The 19,962-nt window shown below is 35.6% G+C and overlaps 1 protein-coding gene across 1 annotated transcript; it reads left to right on the top strand.

The window, feature by feature from the left end:
- The first annotated feature begins 1,630 nt into the window (after window positions 1–1,630).
- On the top strand, window positions 1,631–13,145 carry LOC137820079 (uncharacterized). Its single transcript, XM_068623866.2, has 6 exons — window positions 1,631–2,027; window positions 2,228–3,507; window positions 7,431–7,637; window positions 8,148–9,048; window positions 9,467–12,038; window positions 12,679–13,145. Exons 2-6 carry the CDS (start codon window positions 2,316–2,318, stop codon window positions 12,706–12,708), a joined length of 4,902 nt encoding a protein of 1,633 aa, XP_068479967.1. The 5' UTR covers window positions 1,631–2,027; window positions 2,228–2,315; the 3' UTR covers window positions 12,709–13,145.
- The last annotated feature ends 6,817 nt before the right edge of the window (window positions 13,146–19,962 follow it).

Genomic DNA, 19,962 nt, shown 5'->3' with positions numbered 1-19,962 from the left:
TCGTGAGCCTTTTATTGTTGTAATGTAGTAGTAAGATTATTTCTCATATGTCAAAAAGGATTCCTTCATACATAAAAGAATGAAAATCACAACAAAATTTGAAGTAAAATCTATCATGAACCCAACTCTTTTTCAACTAGGCTAGCCGAAAGTCACTCCTTCTACTGATCCAATATTGATGATCCAATATTGACAATCCATTTAGAGTGAAGAAAAGACATGTTATGGACAATGACATCACAAATCCATTTGAGAGATGATTATTGAATTACAAGTCTTTTCTTATTCTCAAATTGATTTCTTATTGAGGCAGTTTGTGTTTTTTTAATTATTTTTTTATGATAATAGAGTCTTCTCATATATAAGTCTTGAGATATGTTTTGTTAATTATGGCTTAAAGTTTTGCTATTTTCCTTAAATGATGTCATTTCAAATTTATCCATCTTTATGTTACATATTTTTTGCTCCACTCAAATCTCCAATAATGTTATTATTATATTTTATCAATTACATAATTAGATGTAACTCAAAAAAATTCTACAACATACTACATACTAAATATGACTATAGATCAATGATAAGTCCATAATAGTAAACCAATTACAAGTTAATTAATTCATATTCTAAGAAATACTCTAAACCTATCATACTCTAATGAATTAAGATAATTTTTAAAGTAAAAAAAGTTAAACTTAATAGATTAAAGTTGAACCCAAACTCATCTTTTACTTATGTAACAAATTAAAATAACATTTAGAGTAGAAAAAACTTAGGCTTCACATGACTTTATTATTAACCTTCAATAACAAAAATCATCATGACTTAGTATAACTCCACTTAATCTGCTAAAATAAATTTATCGCACTAAGAAAAGTCATATTGTTCCATACAACTTCACCATAAACATTGAAATTGTTCCTAGATCACACAACTTCACTTCATTTTAGCTAAGTCGTCTTAAGTTTACACGACTTTAATAAAATTTCAAACTAAAACAACTTGAATAAGTTACCTATTTACTTAATTAAAAACACCCTTTTTGATAATAAACAAGTGAAATTTCATCTCTTAATTAAATTTTCCAACAAAATAAGTGGAGTATAAATAAAATAGAATAAAACATTTATTATTTAAATAAATTAAAACAATAAAAAATTTATTTATTTATATTTATTTGAGTGGAAGATAAAATAAAAAAAATGTAAACATTTATTGCCGATTAAAAATAAATTTAGATTTAAAATTTTAATTTTTAACATTACTTTCAAAATTAATCTTTTATGATATTTTTGACGATTTTATTGTTTAAATAATTACAGCCTCTTAAACTTTATTTACCCATAAATATATCTATTTAGATTTGTTTGAACCAACTTATATCAAAACATCTTTATAATTTAAAATTAATTTATAAAAATTCTTTAATATAATTTTTTTAAAAATATTTTTAAATTATACATAAGTTAATTTTAATTTACAAAAAGTTATTTTACTTTTAAATATTTTGGGATAAACTTATCCAAGATACCTTAATCTAAATTTAAAGATTAAAAAAATATTTTGATAATTATTTTTCTTATTTTAATTTATTCTATAACAATATTAATATTAATGCAGAGGAGAGTCTCCTATTTATTTTTCTCTAATAAAACAAAATAGACAAAAAAAATGCGAGTTTCTCAGTGTAACGGTTCTGGGATGCGTTTGGGGCAATTGTGTTTTTGCGACATTAATCTGTTGTTTTCACTCCCCCAAATTCTTCTTCTTTCTTCTTCTCACTAATCACGCGCAATAACAATTACGCGAATCCACCAATGTACTTCTCCCCAACCCCTCTGCTCTCATAGCTTCCGACCTAGGGTTTATCTCTCACACTCCTCACTCGCTCCCAACAAAACCCTACCCCACCGATTCCCATTACCCACAAGCTATGATTCCTCTTCTCTGAAGCTGTGGCTTCTCAGAAATCCACAAACGGAAACGGCGCGTTCTGCTCGCGGCAATTTTCGATTATTCAAATATGAAGAGTAAGGGGAATTGGTTTCTTGTTTTTATGGGAAAATGTTACCAAATACTATATCACCTTTTCTTGAAAGCATTTTCTTTCTTAATTCGAACCATTAATATCCCACTTGCTGAGTTAGTTAATAATACTTTGTTGCTTCTGGTTGTTTTGCTTGCTTTTCTCCTTACTTGTTTTATTCACTTTATTGTTGTTGTTGTTCAGGGTATCAGATATTGGAAGCAGTGAAGATTATGATTTTGGAGTTACTTTATTGCTAGTTTATGTTGAATAGGAAGTTTGCATTGGAAATATGTATAGTCAAGTGAATCGTGGTTCTCATTTCGGGCAGAGTCCTGCCCCTCCGGTGCTGCCGCCTCCACCACCACCACCACAGCAGTATCAGCAGGCTCCGCCACATTTCCATCGGTTCCCACCACCTAACGTTGGTGGTCCTCCTCCTCCTCCACCTCCGCCTAACATTGGCGGTCCACCCCCACCACCACCACCTCATCATATTTATTTAAATGGACCTCCTCCTCCTCCTCCACCACTGCTTCCTAATTCGTCTTCCTTAGTTCCCATTAACCTTCCGGTTCAAGGTTCACTTAATGTTAGGCCAAATGCAGGACAATCTTATGCTATCCCTTCTCAATTACACCATGGGAACACCATGGCGCCACAAGCATCATGGGCTCCAGGGCCATCGGCTAGAGTATTGCCACCACCACCTCCACCCCATCCTCCCTCGGCTTCTCAAGGTCAAATTTTGTATAACACCCCTTTCCATCGTCCACCTCTGCAGCCCGGTGATGTTCAGAATCTGCATAATGCTCCTCCACCACCACCCCCTTCACCAGGTTATTTCCATTCAACTATTGGGAATTACCAAGTGCCTCCTGTTATTCCCCCACCTTTGCCGTCGTCTCCACCACCTGCTCTTCCGGCTCCACCGCCTCCTCCTCTTAATGCTCTGGTAACGTCTTCCTCCTCATCAAATGCTGCACGCACTGATGACCTTCACCCTGTGAAGGTTTCTGGGTTAGAATCAAAGACTATGGATTCGGTTGACGGAGTTGTAGCTTCTCTTCCGTCTGGTATTGTACCTGTACATGGTTCTGATTCTAATTGGGATGGTCCAAGTTGTAGAGAGGTTGCTGGTGCTGAAAAAGATGAGGATCTTCCCCCACCTAAGCCAACGGAAGAAAATACAATATTGAAGATAGAAGCTTTGTGTCAGCTTATTTCTGAGAAGGGTGCTGATATTGAAGATAGGATTCGTCAAGATGAATTTCAAAATCCTGAATATGAATTTTTGTTTGGCGGAGACCCAGGAACGGAGGCTGGAATTTCTTACACTTATTTCCTGTGGATGAAGAAGAAATATAATTTAGATACTGGATGGCATGAAAAGAAAAGGCAACCAGAGAGAGTATATTCTTCAGGTGAGCAGTATAACCTGCATGTTGCAACTGCGGGTGCTGATTCTGACATGGAAATGGAAGGTTAGTTTTCTTATGATCCTCAAATTGAAAACTGATATTTAACACTTTATATTTGAGGTATTAAATTATGACATCTCTCATTCTAGTCCAGCATTGGTTTGAGTATGCTGTTACGTATTCTTAACATGAAAGCCCCTATAGTTTGTATTGAATTCCTTATAATTATAGAAATAACTGATCCTATATAATAGAAAAATATCTAGATTGTATATGCATTATTAGGAGCGATTTTATTTATTAGCCGAACTTATTAGCCAAACGTAAAAACAAGTATCTTATTGAAACTACTAGGACACTTCTTCTCGGTCATCTTCCTAACCATTTTTGGGGGATGTTGTCCTTATAACATGTTATCTCATTAATAGAATATCATCATTTGTCCTTAATGATTGGGTATCACATTCTGTCCTTTTTTCTCCGTCACTACTCTATACAACCTTTCTCCACGTGTTTTTGGTACCATATATTTTGTACATAACCTCACACTTGGTCGAGATAAACTTTTCCTTTGTCATTCAAATGTGTCTTCGTGGGATATCATCGCAGTCAAAAAGGGTATTGATATTTCTCTCCTAATCTTCATAGGTATTTTGTGTCTTCTAACATTTCTTTCTTTGAGTCTGTTCCATATTATACAATTATTCATTCCAATAACGACATTTGTGGTCACTTTCCCACCATTGTCATTCTTCCTTCATCACAATCAATGACTTTATTAAAACTTAGGATGCTTCTCCAACACCTCTCTAGGAATATCATCGTTGTTCACAACCTATTGAAATTCCAGTACAAGATTCGTCTTCGATGGATAAAGATATGGTGGAGTCCATGCTTAATCCTTCCTCAACACGATCTCCAGTACTAGATCCAATTTTCTTTGAAAATGATTGGCCTATTGCTATTCGAAAAGGTACACGTTACCTGCAACCTTTTTCCCCACTATACTAACCTTAGTTATCATCAACTTTCCAACATACATTATACTTGCTTGTTTTCACTATCTTCTATTCCTATTCTTAAGTCTCAAGGTAAAGTTTTATCTCACCCAGAGTGGTGACAAGTGATGATCGATGAGATGGGTGTGGTATTTAGGAGTTGGTTCTTCTTCGAACTAGCAAATCAATTGTTGGGTGTCGATGTTTATGTACGCTTAAAACAAGAGTTGATGGTGACATTGATTGCTATAAAGCCGGACTGGTTGCCAAAGGATACACACAAATCTATGACCAACGCTTAAAATAAGAGTTGATGGTGACATTGATTGCTATAAAGCCGGACTGGTTGCCAAAGGATACACACAAATCTATGACCAATCTTATACTGATACTTTCTCTCGTGTTGCCAGAATGACATGTATTCGACTTCTATTTTCCATTGCAGTTATTTAAATTTGACTCTATTTTAAGTTGACGTAAAGAATGCATTTTTGCATAGTGATCTTGCTGACAATGTCTACATGGAGCAACCTCCTTGAGTTATTGCTTAGGGGGAGTCGTCTAATATGGTATGTCGTCTATGCAGGTCCTATAATGGCCTCAAGCAATCACCCTGGGCATGGTTTGAGCATTTCTAGGTTGTCATTTAGCAGCTTGGAATGATATGAAGCGATGTTGATAATTTTCTATTCTATCGTTGTTCTCCCTAAGGATGTATTTATCTCATTATATATGATAATGAGGGTATTGCACAACTAAAACAATATCTTGCTCAAAAGTTCTAGACAAAAGATAATGGACACCTAAGTATTTTCTTGGTACAAATTGTCATTTAGCAGCTTGGAATGATATGAAGTGATGTTGATAATTTTCTATTTTATCATTATTGTCCCTAAGGATGTGTTTATCTCATTATATATGTGGACAACGTTGTTATTATAGGCAATGATAATGAGGGTATTGCACAACTAAAACAATATCTTGCTTAAAAGTTCTAGACAAAAGATTATGGGCACCTAAGTATTTTCTTGGTACAAAAGTGGCACAATCCAAGGATGGTTTGGTCATATTTCATAGAAATTTGCTCTCGATATTCTGAAAGAAACAAGGATGACAAATGCTAAGCTTGTGGACATGCTAATAGATCCAAATGTCAAACGTGTACTTGGCCAAGGAGAACCAAATTTATTCTGGGAGATACCAAAGGATAATTGGTAAGCTAAATTACCTCATTATTACTCGTTTTGACATTACCTTTGCAACGAGTATGGTAAATTAAATTTTAAACTCTCCTTGTCAAGAAGACCAATAGGATGTGGTTGTTTGGATCCTAGAGTATATCAAGAAGGCTATTGGAAATTGCTTAATTTATGAAGATAAGGAAAATACTCAAATTATTTGGTAGTCTGACGTTGACTGACGATAGATGCTCTTCTTCAAGGTATTGTGTTCTTATTGGAGGTAATTTAATCTTGGGGAAAAGTAAGAAACAAAATGTTGTGGCAAGATCAAGTGTAGAAACAATGTACAAGACAATGACATTAGTCACTTGTATGGCTAAAATAACTCCTCCAAGGGCTTACATTTGAAGAAAGTTCTCAAATGCACCTTGTATATGACAATTAGGTAGCATCACACATTGCCTCTAATCCTGTCTTTAGGAGAAGACCAAACATAAGAGAAAAACTGGTGTGTGGAGACATCATCACTATTTGTCAACTTTAGGGAATAATTGGTTGACATATTTGTCAAGTCTTTAGGAGGACTTTTAGAAAGTTTAAGCCTAACTCAACCTCACTTTTAGAGATTCCACATCGACTAGAGATATGACCAAATTATAATATATAAGTGGATGCAACATGTTATAAGTCAGTTTTATAGGGTTGAATTATGTTTAAAGTTTGCTTTATAAGATGGTATTAAGGTCTTTCCTTGTGAGGTTTGTAGGGCCTATCGTGACACCCTTTATCGAGCCACTTTTTGGACCACCCACAAATATCTATCCCACGCTCGAGATGTCCAATCCTCAGTGTGAGTGGGTGTGTTAGAGTAGGGGCCGATAGTGGGTGACATGATAAATCCAACAAAAACTTTATTAGGTTAGGCTTTGATGCCACTTTATGAAATGGACTTTAAGTCTAACTCATTATCGCAAAAATGACTTGTAAGGTGATATTTGCATTCACTTATAAATATTTATTATTATTTGACCATCTCTCTAATCGATGTGTGATCTCTAATATGGATCGAAGATCGATTATATTTGCAACAAGATGGTCACATACGACTTATATGGTCCAACATGAGGGAAAACGTTATAATTGTAGAATTAAGGAGTTGATCCTATATAATTGAGGATATCTAGATCATATATGTATTATTAGGAATAATATTATTTATTCCCGTATCATATCTTTATTTTTAGATGATATCAAATCTCCTTTATTCATTATTGTATTGATTCATTTTTCTCAAAATAAATAAAACACTCATGTTGTTATGGTTTCAGCTCAATGTTTCTCTTTTAGCTAGAGTTAAAGAAAATTTGTTGGATATTCTAGAGTGCACGGTGCATTTTAGAAAGTGAAGTGCGGAGTAGACAGCTGTTTAGGGAAAGCTGTAGTTTTTAGTGTTATAAAATACCAGTTTTTGGATAACAAATCATGGATACATGGCAACTCAATTTTTTTGTTATCATGATGATTTTTTTGTTACGACAGATAAGTGTGTGTGTGTGTGTGTGTTGGGCTGGGGCAAGGTAGTGGTTATTAATTTTGTTTTTAACTGACTGGTTATTTATTGTTTTGGATAATGGCTAGTTACTTGGCTAGGAGAGAGCAGGAGGGACCAAACCTAGTCTCCTAATACTTATTTGGATTACTTTGTAATTTTTATTTGATAAATGCTTCACCCCATTACGCAAATAAAAATTCATTTTAGATGTTGAGCCTGATCTGCTTTGTTTTATTTCTCCATGGATGGGTTAAGATGATATCACACTTTCTGACAAGGACCAAGGTTCAAACTATGCAACTGAAGTCCATACTCACCAACATAATCGGGATGATGAAGCGTTTAGTGTGAATCAGAATATAGGGAAGCTGCAGACACTATCAGAGAATGACCCTGCCAGGGACATCTCATCCTGCTGTCCATCATACTTTGGGTCCATGGGAGTCAGCAAACAGAATGAAGGTTTCATTTCAGAAAAATCTCTTTTCTCTATGTTTAATTACTTTTTGATACTTGTCAACTAAGTATTACTTAATATGTTTTTCTTTACTCAATAAAGTTAGTAATGCCGGTGATTGATATATGTCAAAAGTTTAGGGACACAGGCAGTTTCTATTACATTGAATCAATAATGCCGGTGCTTAATTTAGTGTTTTGATAGTTTTCTCACTTTACACACTGAATCTGACTTGACAGTTTGAGGATTGACTTTTTTTATATAATTGAAAAGAGGATAGCTGTAGGAAGTCATTGTTCATGATAACTGCATGTGGATTATTTGCTCCTTTTTCACTGAATTAAAAGATAATTACTTTTATCTCATATTTTATGTAGTCGATCAGAATTCAAAGTGGTAGAATATTAATAGAGTTGACTGTTATTTGATGTCAAATTCATTCTGGGGCTAACTCTAATATACTGCTTTATTAGAAAAATATTGTTTGTGTTAATAAGGCTCTTTAATAAATACAGGACCAGAGATTTTATCTGATCTGGAGCACATGAAATCTGTAAGACCAGTTACCAAGGTTTGTAGTCCTGAGAATAACTCCACTGAAGTGGCCAAGTTATCCTTGAGCACAGCTTTGGAGAAAGCTGCAGCTTGTGTTGATGATTTGGTATGTAATGTTACTTCGGATCACAATGAAACCACTACTACTAATAGGGATTATGGGCCACTCCTAGCGAGTGGCAGCCCAATAAGACTTCTTCAAGATTATGCTTCTGATGACACTTCAGCTAATGAGGATGAAAGCAATGCTGCAAAAGCTAATGTTTTCACATTCTCAGGAGGTGCTGATACTGGTGTTTCAGTTGTCCATAAAGATTCTGGGAGTCATATGGAAGTTGGTATTGGATCTAAGAGTTCCACCAGTACTCAAAAGGGGTTTGGGTCAGTCTCCATAACTTCACGGGATGATTCAGAAATATCTCCACATTTATTACCAGAGTCTAAGAAAACTCGGAACCGAAAAAAATTTGTCTCACGTTGGAGTAATGATGGATGTATTGAGCACAACCTTGAAAACCAGATGTCTGTTAATTTTGCTTCTTCGATAGAAGCTTTCAAGGGCAAAGATAGATTAGAGGATACTGCCATTGACAGTGATATTAAAAGTGGTAATGTTGAAAAGGAAGATGAGGGGAAAACCTCAAAATTTGAACCAAATGTTATGAAAGTAGACGAATTCGGAAGACAACTAAGAGAAGGTCTTTCAGATAGTGATTCTGATGATTCATGCCTTCACCGGACAAGGAGGCTAAATAAAAGAGATAGAAGCTGGAGTCGCAGCCGGTCTCCTCCAGACAGGAGGAGTAGGAGGAATAGGAGGAGTCCTCGGAGGAGAAGAGATAAAAGAAACAGGTCTCGCAGGTACATACTGCTGCTGTGCATTGTAGAATGTCCCTAATTCTCGCTGTTAATGTGAATCTTATCCCTGAACAATTTGTATTACAATGTGCAAGTCTCCTTTCCTAGGTCATCTGTTGTATGGATTAAACATAAAATCTCTCCTGCTAATAGGATCAATTGTCTTTCTTTACATTTCAAATCTTGGTTCTTGATATCTTTAACAATAGCTTTGATACAATTGATGGACAATTATAGAATATATATACATGTAGATACAATATTATAGCATGTGATTGTAGTATGAGAATGTCTAACCTGAATTCTCGTTTGATTCCATGAGAGTCACTTGATGGTGATAAAATCCTAATTCTTCTTTAGAGCTTTCTATATCTGTATAGAATACCATTACATATAATTTTTCAAATTTTGTTGGTTTCAGCTGGTCACCCCGGCATCGAAGAAGCAGTAGGTCTCCAATCTCAAGACGTCCAGGTGACTTTCGTGGTGAGAATATTAAAAGGGACAAGGATCAGTGCTTGGACTTTCTTCGAGGTAAGTGCTATCGAGGAGCATCTTGCAGGTACACTCACCATGAATCTGATATGAATGCTACTTCAAGGCACTATAAGAATAAACATGATTTGGAAGTCAGTTATTATGAAAAAGAATCCAAGACTAATGGAGACATGACGAATATTTCTTCTAAAGTGTTTGATAATGAGCTTGATGGAGTTAGAAGTCAGGATGTGGATCTTAGCTTGAATGTGACTCACCAGGAAGTAGTGCAGAAAAAAGAAGATTCGGGGAAGAATGTTGTTGCATCAACTATCATTCATCTTGATGGTCAATCAGTTAATAGCAATCCTGGTAAATCTAAATCTATCAGAGAGGTTTCTCCTGAAATGCAGGAAACCATTGTAGTCAGGGAGGATAGTAAGAATTCAATCCATGAGAATGATGGTTCGGAAGCAGGTGATTCTCAACAGCAACACATGGTTGAAGGCTTTCACCCTGATGCTTTAGGCTGTGATAATACTTCTAAATCATCTGGTACATATAAAGATATTCCCTCAAGAGATGGTCTATTTCTTCAGAAAATGCCACTCAGTGTTTCTTCTGTTGGAATTCAGGAACATTCTGGTTACCCATCTCAGCATGTAAATGCATCCTCTGTGACTGATACATCACATGATAAAAGATCAACTGTTTCTACTATTGTTAATGAAGTTCCTGGCAGTGTCATATCAGAGCAGGCTTCATTGCACCCTCAGGCTTCAAAAGAGTTACCTCCACAATTTGGTTCTTCAGTGGAATTTCCCCATCATAATTACCAGTTGACTGCATCTGTTGTTTCACATTCCCCAGGTGAAAATCCTGTGCATATGCCACAAATTTCAAGGCAGTATGATGTGATGCAACAAAGTGCATTCTTTCCTTTCCAATCCACTACCAGAGAAAAGTTTGAACCTTACCCACCTCCTTTACACATGCAGAATGCTCACTTCAATGTACCACCTAATAGCTCTTGGACATCCTTGCCACTGCCACCGCCACCACTGCCACCGCCACCTCCACCGCCACCAAGAGTGGTGTATGATCCCAGTGTAAACTCAGGAGTTGTAAAATCATATATTTCTTCTGAATTCATTCAGAATCAATTGCAGTCAAGAACTGAAATTGTTTCCCAGACTTCCATGAAACCTTTACCAACTAGTTCTCAGAATTCTGAATTTCAGGATCTAGCATACCCTCCAATGCAGGATCATTCACGAACTTTCATGCTTGCTGAACCTTTCTCTCCAAAGCAACTTCCTCATGGGAACCCAGCTAGTCAACTGCTTTCAGGATCTAGTCTCAATAGAGATGAATTTCATAATCAACTTCCAATGCAGGATTCAAAATTTTCCAGTACCACATCATTTGGCAGCTTGCAGCCTCAACAAAATCAATTTTCCTGGAAATCGGATGTGAACAGACAACAACCTTCTTTGGGTGGCAAGTTACACCCCGAAGGACATTTTATGACATCCTCGCACATTGATTCATTATCACAGAAGCAACAATCAATGTATAATTTTCAGTGTTCTGTGCCTGAGGCTAATTTGGGTGTGCCTGGGGAGACTGCTACTGTTTCCAGATATCCACCTGATTTTCTGGATAGCAATCATTCAACTTCTCTTCCACCGTTTGGTGGATCAAGAATATCTGCTCACTATAATCCTTATGCATCAACCTTTGAGAAACCACTAAGTTCCAAATTCAGTTCAAGTATTTTTAGACAGGAAAATGAAATAATCCATGGTAACAATTATGCTTCTTCTAGGTTGAACCATAGTACTGTAAATGGGGAGAGTGATGGTGGGGTTGGATCAAGACATTCGGCATCTGCATCAAAATCAGGTAGATCTCTTGGTCAGATTTTACCTAGATCTGGTGGTGACCAATATGATCCACTTTTTGACAGCATTGAACCATCATCCTCTCTGAGAAAAACTGATTTTGATCAGCAGCAGGAAGTTACAGGTGAATCCAATGTCAGCCTAAGGCCCAAAAGTTCTTACATGTCTTTGGATGTGGATGAGAAAAACAAGCAGGAGGAGGTTGGGGCTGTTGCCTCTACCACTTCTCAAAATAATGATGAATATGGTGAGACAGCAGATGCAGAAGTTGGTGATATTGAAAATGAGAGCCTAAGTGATGATGTGGATGTTGCAAGAATGTCTACAGAGGAGGTTGAGATTAATCGGGTCAAGTCTCCGGGGAAAAGAAAAAAGAGTAAGGATTCCAGATCGATGAAATTGTTCAAAGTTTCCATTGCGAATTTTGTAAAGGAAGTTTTAAAACCATCATGGCGGCAAGGTAATATGAGTAAGGTTGCTTTCAAAACCATTGTGAAGAAGACCGTGGATAAAGTGTCAGGAGCCATGAAAGGCCACCGTGTACCTAAGTCCCAAGTGAAGATAAGTCAATATATTGATTCATCACAGCAAAAGTTGACTAAACTTGTGATGGTAATTAATTGATTTTCTCCATCACTTATTATTTGTATTTTTTCCTTATTAAAGCCAAGTAGATAGCTGCAATGGGTATGGTTTTGTGTTTTTGCATCCCTACCTGAATCTGTGCTGAGAATTAACAAAGGTCTGCATTTTACAAACAAATATCTGCACTGATAAAATGACAAGACGCTTGATGCACAGACTTCCCTGTTTGTCTTGAAAATTAGTGTATTTCAATGGAAAGAAAAATTCTTTGTAACACGTTTGAAAGGGTCAGCACAGCTATTTTAACTGCATTTTAGATGTTTTCTTCAGTGATTTTAACTGGAAAGTTGCTTCTGTACTGAAATGTGTACCTGGATACATAGATCCACAATACGAGATAGTTTGTTTCCTGGTGTCTATAAGACAGATTTTTAGTGATCTACTGAACATCTGTGTTCTAACTTCCAATGATTTTTATATGCAAGAAGAACTACCTGTATATTATTTTAAAAAAAGGAATTGGAGATGGGAAGCATTATATATAATTTGCTTAATAAAAAACAGTTAATTACTGGTCAAACTAGGAAAGTTGATTTGATTATAATATGCATAAGCGGTAATATTCAAATTGCTTTTAGTGATGTTCTATTCCCTACATTTTCGGCAGGGTTATGTTGACAAGTACGTGAAGGTATGAAAGTGAACTATGCCAATGTTTCTCCAACATTCGATGTCAATGGGTGTGGCATTTCAACAGGAGGGTATGGCATCTCAACTGGAAACATCGGTACTTCCCTGGAGTAGTCCTCAATATTAAAGGCGCACTGGATAGGTGCGAGATGCGAGAATGGTTGGTCGATTCCAGTTCCTGAAGAATTTTTGGTCGCCCCCAATATGTATGTATTGTATTTTCTCCTTGTTATTCTTGTGATTTTCTTTTGATTTTATAGATTCAACTCCGTGCTATATAATAGCATTTTGAAGTGTTATGATGAATATCGCGAAGTTGGAATTAGTTCACTCTCTTGTAGCTTTTTATAAGCAAAAACTAGAAGGAATGCATGTAAAAATACTAAAAGAAAACTGTAAATTTGTGCTGGTGCTTAATTGTTTTCTTTTTAATGTTCCAAAGCATCTAGTGGACTAAGTTTTTCTTTTTATTAGTGACTTCATCAAATATCTTCCCCGAACAGAACCAGGAAACAGAAGAAGCTTTTCTTACCGAGACGCTGTTAATCTCACCTGTCTTTAATCGCGGAGAATTTGTGATGCTTTATTACATTCTGGTTATTTATAATGCAAAATGACATTGGTCTCTTGATTTATCATAGAAACTGGCATTCGATTGGAGGGGGAGTTGAACCAAGTTCTCCCCGGTCAGAAAGCCAGGCTACCACCCTAGCTTGTCACTTAAGTGCCAACATCACTTGTCTTTGCTGTGTAGAGTTTAGCTTGCTTGTGAAAATTTTTTCTTGACATAATCTTTTACATCTCTTCGTGTGAAAAGATGATATTGGCTTGAAATGTTTCTCGTTTTCAATGGTAGATGAATCCAGATTCAAATTATGAATAGTAAGATTGATAATCAACTTAGCTGAGCAAAGCTTGTCGACGCAACATGTTACTAGCGATGACATTCTCCCAGTGAAAGATGGTACTAGCACTAGGATGTGTCATTGAAAGTCTATATATATAATCGAAAAGGATGGGTGATATTTGATTATAGTGGCCCGAATGAAGACTTAAGCAGGTGTCAATAGTAGCAAACATATTGTTGCCCATCATATATATTCAAAGTAAGCAATTTAGCAACAGCCAATATTATAATACATCTCTCCAGGAGGGTTATTCCATTGTCAAAATAGGCAATTGTTTTTTCATTTGTCATCTTCACCTAACCTCAACCCTGAAAATGTTTCAACATCATCCTCAATAGTAAAATTTATTCTTTCAACATCTTATAAAGCTCAAGCTCGTGTCCAAGGTTATTAGACTCTAGAGTCTACTCAGACTCGTGGGAGGTCTGTAAACTTGACTCGTAGACTCGAGTCTATTTTTTCCAAAAATTTCTAATAATTTTTTTTATGATACCAATTCCAAAATATTAAAATAAATAAATTTATATATTGAGAAAATATTAATGGTTAAAGTCATAAAATAATTAAATAACTAAACTTAATTAGTTAAAAAGTTCCAACCCAACTCAATTTAAAAAACCTCAACCCTAAACCCAATCTGCTAACAATTCTAAATTTGTCAAAAAGCCCAAACTTAATTTAAAAAAACCCAATCCAATTTAAAAATTCACAACCCAAAATCTAATTTGTCAAAAATCCCCAACCCTAAAACTAATTCTCCACGAAACGCACACAGTAGCAGCAGTCGCCACTGCCCACCCTAAAATGAAGCCACGACGTCGAGGCACAACAAGGCGCGACGCGACGACAACGCATCATTTTGGGTTGTTTTTTGGAACTCGTTGAATCGGTCTGAAACTCACGATTTTACACTGAGTTCATCGAGTTAGTCCGAGTCTACACCGAGTGTGTCAAAAAACGAGTTTATTCACGAGTTGACTCGCCAGACACATCTAGACTCGTAAACTCGAAAGGGTTCAAGGGTGAACCCGCGAGTTTGATAACCTTGCACTGTCTTGTATAAAAACAAATTGGATCTATAATCATCATGATTTGAGAGTTAATCATCATAATTTTCTACCTTGATTCCAAATTATGAAGTTGCTTTTGCATCACCTTCCTTTCTCTTCAAATCAAAAATTGATCTGCTTCAAACAATGTTTGAATCTCGATCTTGGCAAAGACTTGATAAACACATCTACGAGATTCTCCTCTGAGGCCATCTTCTCAATTCTAACATCTTCAGACTCAACAATGTCTCTCACGAAGTGTAGTCTAACATTTATGTGTTTGGTCTTTTCATGGTAAGTATGATGATTAACAAGATGGATGACAATTTGACTATCACAATGTATAGTCACACTCATACACAATACCCAACTTTGCTATCATCCCCTTTAACCATAATGCCTTCTTTACCCCTTCTGTGATTGCAATATACTCAACATGGGTAGTTGATAAAGCCAACACTAATTGCAAACTTGCTTTCCAACAAACTATAATTCCAAACAATGTAAAAGTGCCCAAAAAATGACTTTTTACTATCAACATTCCCTCCATAGTTTGTGTCTACAAATTCTTTTATAACATCTTTGTTATGGGTGGATTGTCTATATATCAAACTAGACGATACAATTCCTTTCATATACCTCAACATTTATTTTAAAGCCTTTTAATGAGCACGTGCAAGATCTATCATGAACATGCTAACCACACTCACAACTTGTGCCAGATTTGGCCTACTATGCACTATCCTATACGTTATACTCCCCATTCCATCAACATATGTAATGGTCTTCATCTCCCTCCTACCTTCTTTAGAATTAAGAGCTTAGGTAACTAAGAGCTTTGAGCAAGGAACAAAGGTGTATCCATAAGCTTAGACTCGCAGATCCTAAACCTTCTAACCACCTTTTGTAAGAATCCCTATTGTGATAAACACAATTCCCTAAGTGTCTGATCCTTCCATATTATTAGAATATATGACCTTAAACGAGAGGGGGGGGGGGGGGGGGGGTGAATTGTTTAAAAGGGATTTTTGAAAACTTTTTCTCCTAGAACAAAATTCTTTGTATGAAACTCAATCAGAAATTCAGTTAGCCAAGAAATTAAGCACAAAAGAAGCAAGGAACCAGAAAAACAATCGATTGTTTATACCAGTAAAACAATAACAACTGAATTTAAAGGAGTTTAAGGGAAGAAAGAGATACACAAACAATTTATACTAGTTCACTCTTAAACCAAGAGCTACATCCAGTCCCCAGAAGCCACTAGGCAATCCACAAGGCAAACAACGCAGATTACACACAAACCACCAAAGTAGTGACCTTGAACCCTTCAAGAAACACACTCACTTTGGCACAACACACACCAAGAATGTTGATCTTGACCACCTCAAGAGCAGACAACACTCCTTGGCAACATTACCAAAATTTACAGAAAATTCAGAACGAATTACACTTGTCTATAGAATAATCTGAAATCAATACAGATGTAATCTCTCTTGAGAAAACCCAAAGCTTTTTGTGAATGTTCAAAAATTGAAAGCAATCTTTCACAACTAAAAAAACTCAAATCTATTTTTTTGTTATAAAACCAAAACAAACTATTTATATCTTTCAAAGATTGGTCAAAGCATTTAATAGAGGAACATATTCAGTTGAAAATCATTTAAAGCACACTTAACTAACAAAACATAATTCTGTTAGGATTTTCAAATAAACAATCGATTGAAACCACGAAACAATCGATTGTTTTGGTGTGACAGCAAGTCAACCAACCAAAACAATTTTCAACATTTTCAAAAACACCTAAGAGTAAAACAATCGGTTGTTTCAACAAAACAACAGGTTATTTTTCACTTAGTTTGAAAAACACTTTAAACTTTAAAAAAAGGTTTTAAAACACATAAGCTTTAGATTCAACAAAGACTGGATTATACATTTAAACTGCCCATATCCTATCCTAAACACAACAACAACTCCAGCCTTGCATCAAACACTCAGATTTGGATTCTTCAAAGCCATTGATCACTCCAGATCAACACATATGTCCATCTAATTATTAGCCTCACATGTCAAGATTATTCATTTCAAACTCCAAACCTAATTTTTCTTTAAGCTTCTTTATTTCATTTTTATATTGACTAATTATAAAGATATTGTTTATATATAAGAGCAAGAATAACACACATTCTCCTATAAAAATGTAAATAAAATTATCGTAATTGTTCCTCTAGAATCTCCTTTTCCTCGAGAAATAATCAAATATTTATTGTCTTGGACTTTGTTTCAAGCCATACAAAGATTTTAAGCTAGACATTTTTCCCTAATATTCTAGAAAACTCACAGATTGTTGCATGTAAATGGTCTCCTCAAAGATTACATGTACAAAAGGGGTATTTCGTCCAACTATTCTAACACTAAATTGTACTTATTAACTATTGACATCAAAATAATTATTTAACATTTTTTTGTCATAAGTGAGAATATCTTATTATAGTCTGCTCTTTCCATTTTTATAAAACCTTTTGCCACCAATCTCGTCTTGAACCTCTATTTCTCCAAACTTGGTATTCCCTCATTCTTCTTAAACACCCACTTACATTCTATCAGCTTTTGATCTGTGGGAAGATAAACAAGTTTCCATTTGTGATTTTTCTTCAGAGATTCAATCTCCTCCTCCATGACAAATCCCTAGTTGCTTGTGTTGAGTTTTGTTTGAATCTGAAGCAGTTCTTGCAAAACAAAATTTATGCAAATACACAACATCTATAGTAGCAGGTTAGAACAACACATTAGCTCGTTTTCTGCATAATCATTACAACAGAGAAAACCAGCCAAAAACCATATTCAAACTTTAAAACATCAGCGACAACAGAATAAAAATCACTTAAAAGATTCTTGACACTTTGAGGAATCACCTTGAGCTGGAAAATGTAGAGGCACTTTCTTAGAAGTTGGATCATGGTTCTAAGATCAAGAACTCACCAATAACAAGTACCAAATCCCAAACTCATTTGGATGAACCAAATATTGTCAAATTGAATCAACAAAGAAATAGAAACTAGATCAACCGAACAGAATTAAGCTACTAAACAAAAGAACTGAACAGAATTTAAAAACAAAACAGAATATAGGTGCTGAAAATAGAAAAAACCGAAAGCTAGACAACTCAAAAACACAAGGTAACATGAACAATTGAAGAAGAAGAAAGGAAGGAGAAGAGAATGCTCATGAAGATGGAAGATAGGTTGGATGATCACGCCACTAGAAGTATGGATGCTCCTAGATGAGTGTGGAAGCCGCCACTTGAGGAAACCATGGTCCTTCAAGATAAGACTAGAGAAGAAGCTCAAAGCTCTCCAAATGCTCACTCCAATTTTGAGTATAGTTTCTTTAGATAAAATTCAAATCTGAATTTTACAAAGGAAGCACCTCTATTTATAGCCTAAGGTGCTGAAAAATAGGTGGGAAATTTCAAATAAACTCATTTGAAATTCCCACCAAAAACAAGTCACATGGGAGGTGTGACCTTTTTCTACTATGACACCTCCCAAAAACTATACCTACACCACTCTCCTAAGTCACATGGACAATGTGACTTTATTTTACATTTTCACACACCTTTATTTAATAACCACACCTCCTAAAACTATACAAGAGTATTTCAAAGCTTGGCCTTGCCCCTCATGGGATGGACTTGGGCTCTTTGGGCTTTGGCCTTCTTGGGCTTGGGCTTGGGCCTCATCTTTATTTTATGTCTTCTTTTAATTTTGAGAAGACTAGAAGGAAGAACTTCAAATGTGAGGGTGGATGTCCTCTTCCTCCATTAATAAAAGCCTCCTTTATTTGATTCTCATCATACTCCTCGAGTTGGAGAGAATTCGTCCACGAATTCTGAATCCCTGCATATAACAAAGTCAGTTTAGTTTTACAATTAAAAGTTGAAGAAAAATGTAAACATGACTTAGCATTTGTAAATAATGGGATTTCAGAAAAGGAGGTTCTATAAATCGACCAAGTTGGAAAAATTTGTTTGGGAATGATGTGATGTTTTGGAAAAAGACCTCTTAAATGGTGACAACCATTAGGAGGTATGAAAAAATCATCCCTAACATTTTTTAACCAAGATGGTGGTGAAATAGGAACCTTGGGTAATGAAAAAGATAAGGAAGGAAAACACCTTGGAGGTGAAAGGATAAGACCCATGTCAACTTGGCCTTCTTTGTCTTTTTCTTGTTTACTTGTGGTAGGTGGGTGAGTTAGGTCTTGTTTTACCTTGTTGATCTTTAAGATTTGCTTTTGTGGACAATGAAGAGCTATGTGCCCAAAACCTAAACATTTAAAACATTTGATATTTGAAGTTTTGGTAGGTGACTTAGGAGTAGAAAGATTTGTAGTAGAAACTTTGTTTGGAAACATGGTTTGTTTGGAAAAATTGGAAGGAGAAATTTTGTTTGCATCCTTCCTAGAAGAGTTGTAGAAATCATCATCATGAGTATTTTTGAAAGTTTTGTTCAAAAGATATGATTCTACCTTGATGGCTTTGCGAAACACGCTCTTTAAAGAAGAATATTCTTTTAATTCTACAAAATCTCTAATATCTCTTTTCAAACCACGTACAAACCATTTAATCTTTGACTCTTCATTAGCATGCATATTCATTTTAGTCAAAGTTGTTTCAAAATCTTTAAAGTATTCATCTACCATCCTATGTCCTTGAGGAAGCCTTTGGAACTTCAACAAGTGTTCCTTCCTAGAAGGAGGAACAAACCTCGCGCGCATACACTCTTTCAAAGCATTCCAAGAAACCACGGGAGGTTTCTTGCGATATATAATGTCCATTACAATTTTATCCCACCATTCTTTGGCATAGCCCAAAAAGGATAAAGAAACTAATCTAAGTTTTTGGTCATCTTGGACCTTATACACATGAAAATAATGGTCAACCTTAGTCTCCCATTCTAAATACACATTAGGATCACTATCACCATTAAAACTAGGGACTTTTTTACAAGCAATGTTGAACACTTGGTGATATCTTTGGTCACGGTTATAGCTCTCTTCATGAGAATGATGGTGATGCCTCCTTCTTCTATGTTCTTCTTCACCAAGGACTGAAGCTTTGGAAGGAGAATGCTGTTTGTAAGATGCACCACTTGAATAGCCAGCCATTTTGCAAATAAAAAAAAACAGCAAACACACAAAAACAGCAAACAAGTTAAGAAACAAAATTAGCAAAAACAGTGAGCTTTTTGGCAATGAAACTGCCGAAATGAACTAAGGCTGAAAAGATATCACTCTCAAAGAAAT

Source organism: Phaseolus vulgaris, chromosome 9 (assembly GCF_051622355.1).
Source record: "Phaseolus vulgaris cultivar YP4 chromosome 9, ASM5162235v1, whole genome shotgun sequence".
In the NCBI taxonomy this organism is placed as follows: Eukaryota; Viridiplantae; Streptophyta; class Magnoliopsida; order Fabales; family Fabaceae; genus Phaseolus; species Phaseolus vulgaris.
Note: the sequence above shows the minus strand (reverse complement) of the source record. Positions and strands in the feature narration are given on the sequence as shown.

Coding starts and splice junctions, on each gene's coding strand:
- LOC137820079 (XM_068623866.2), top strand. CDS start 2,316: ATGTATAGTCAAGTGAATCGTGGTTCTCATTTCGGGCAGAGTCCTGCC. Junction 3,508..7,430: donor TTCTGACATGGAAATGGAAG/GTTAGTTTTCTT, acceptor GGATGGGTTAAG/ATGATATCACACTTTCTGAC. Junction 7,638..8,147: donor AGTCAGCAAACAGAATGAAG/GTTTCATTTCAG, acceptor TAATAAATACAG/GACCAGAGATTTTATCTGAT.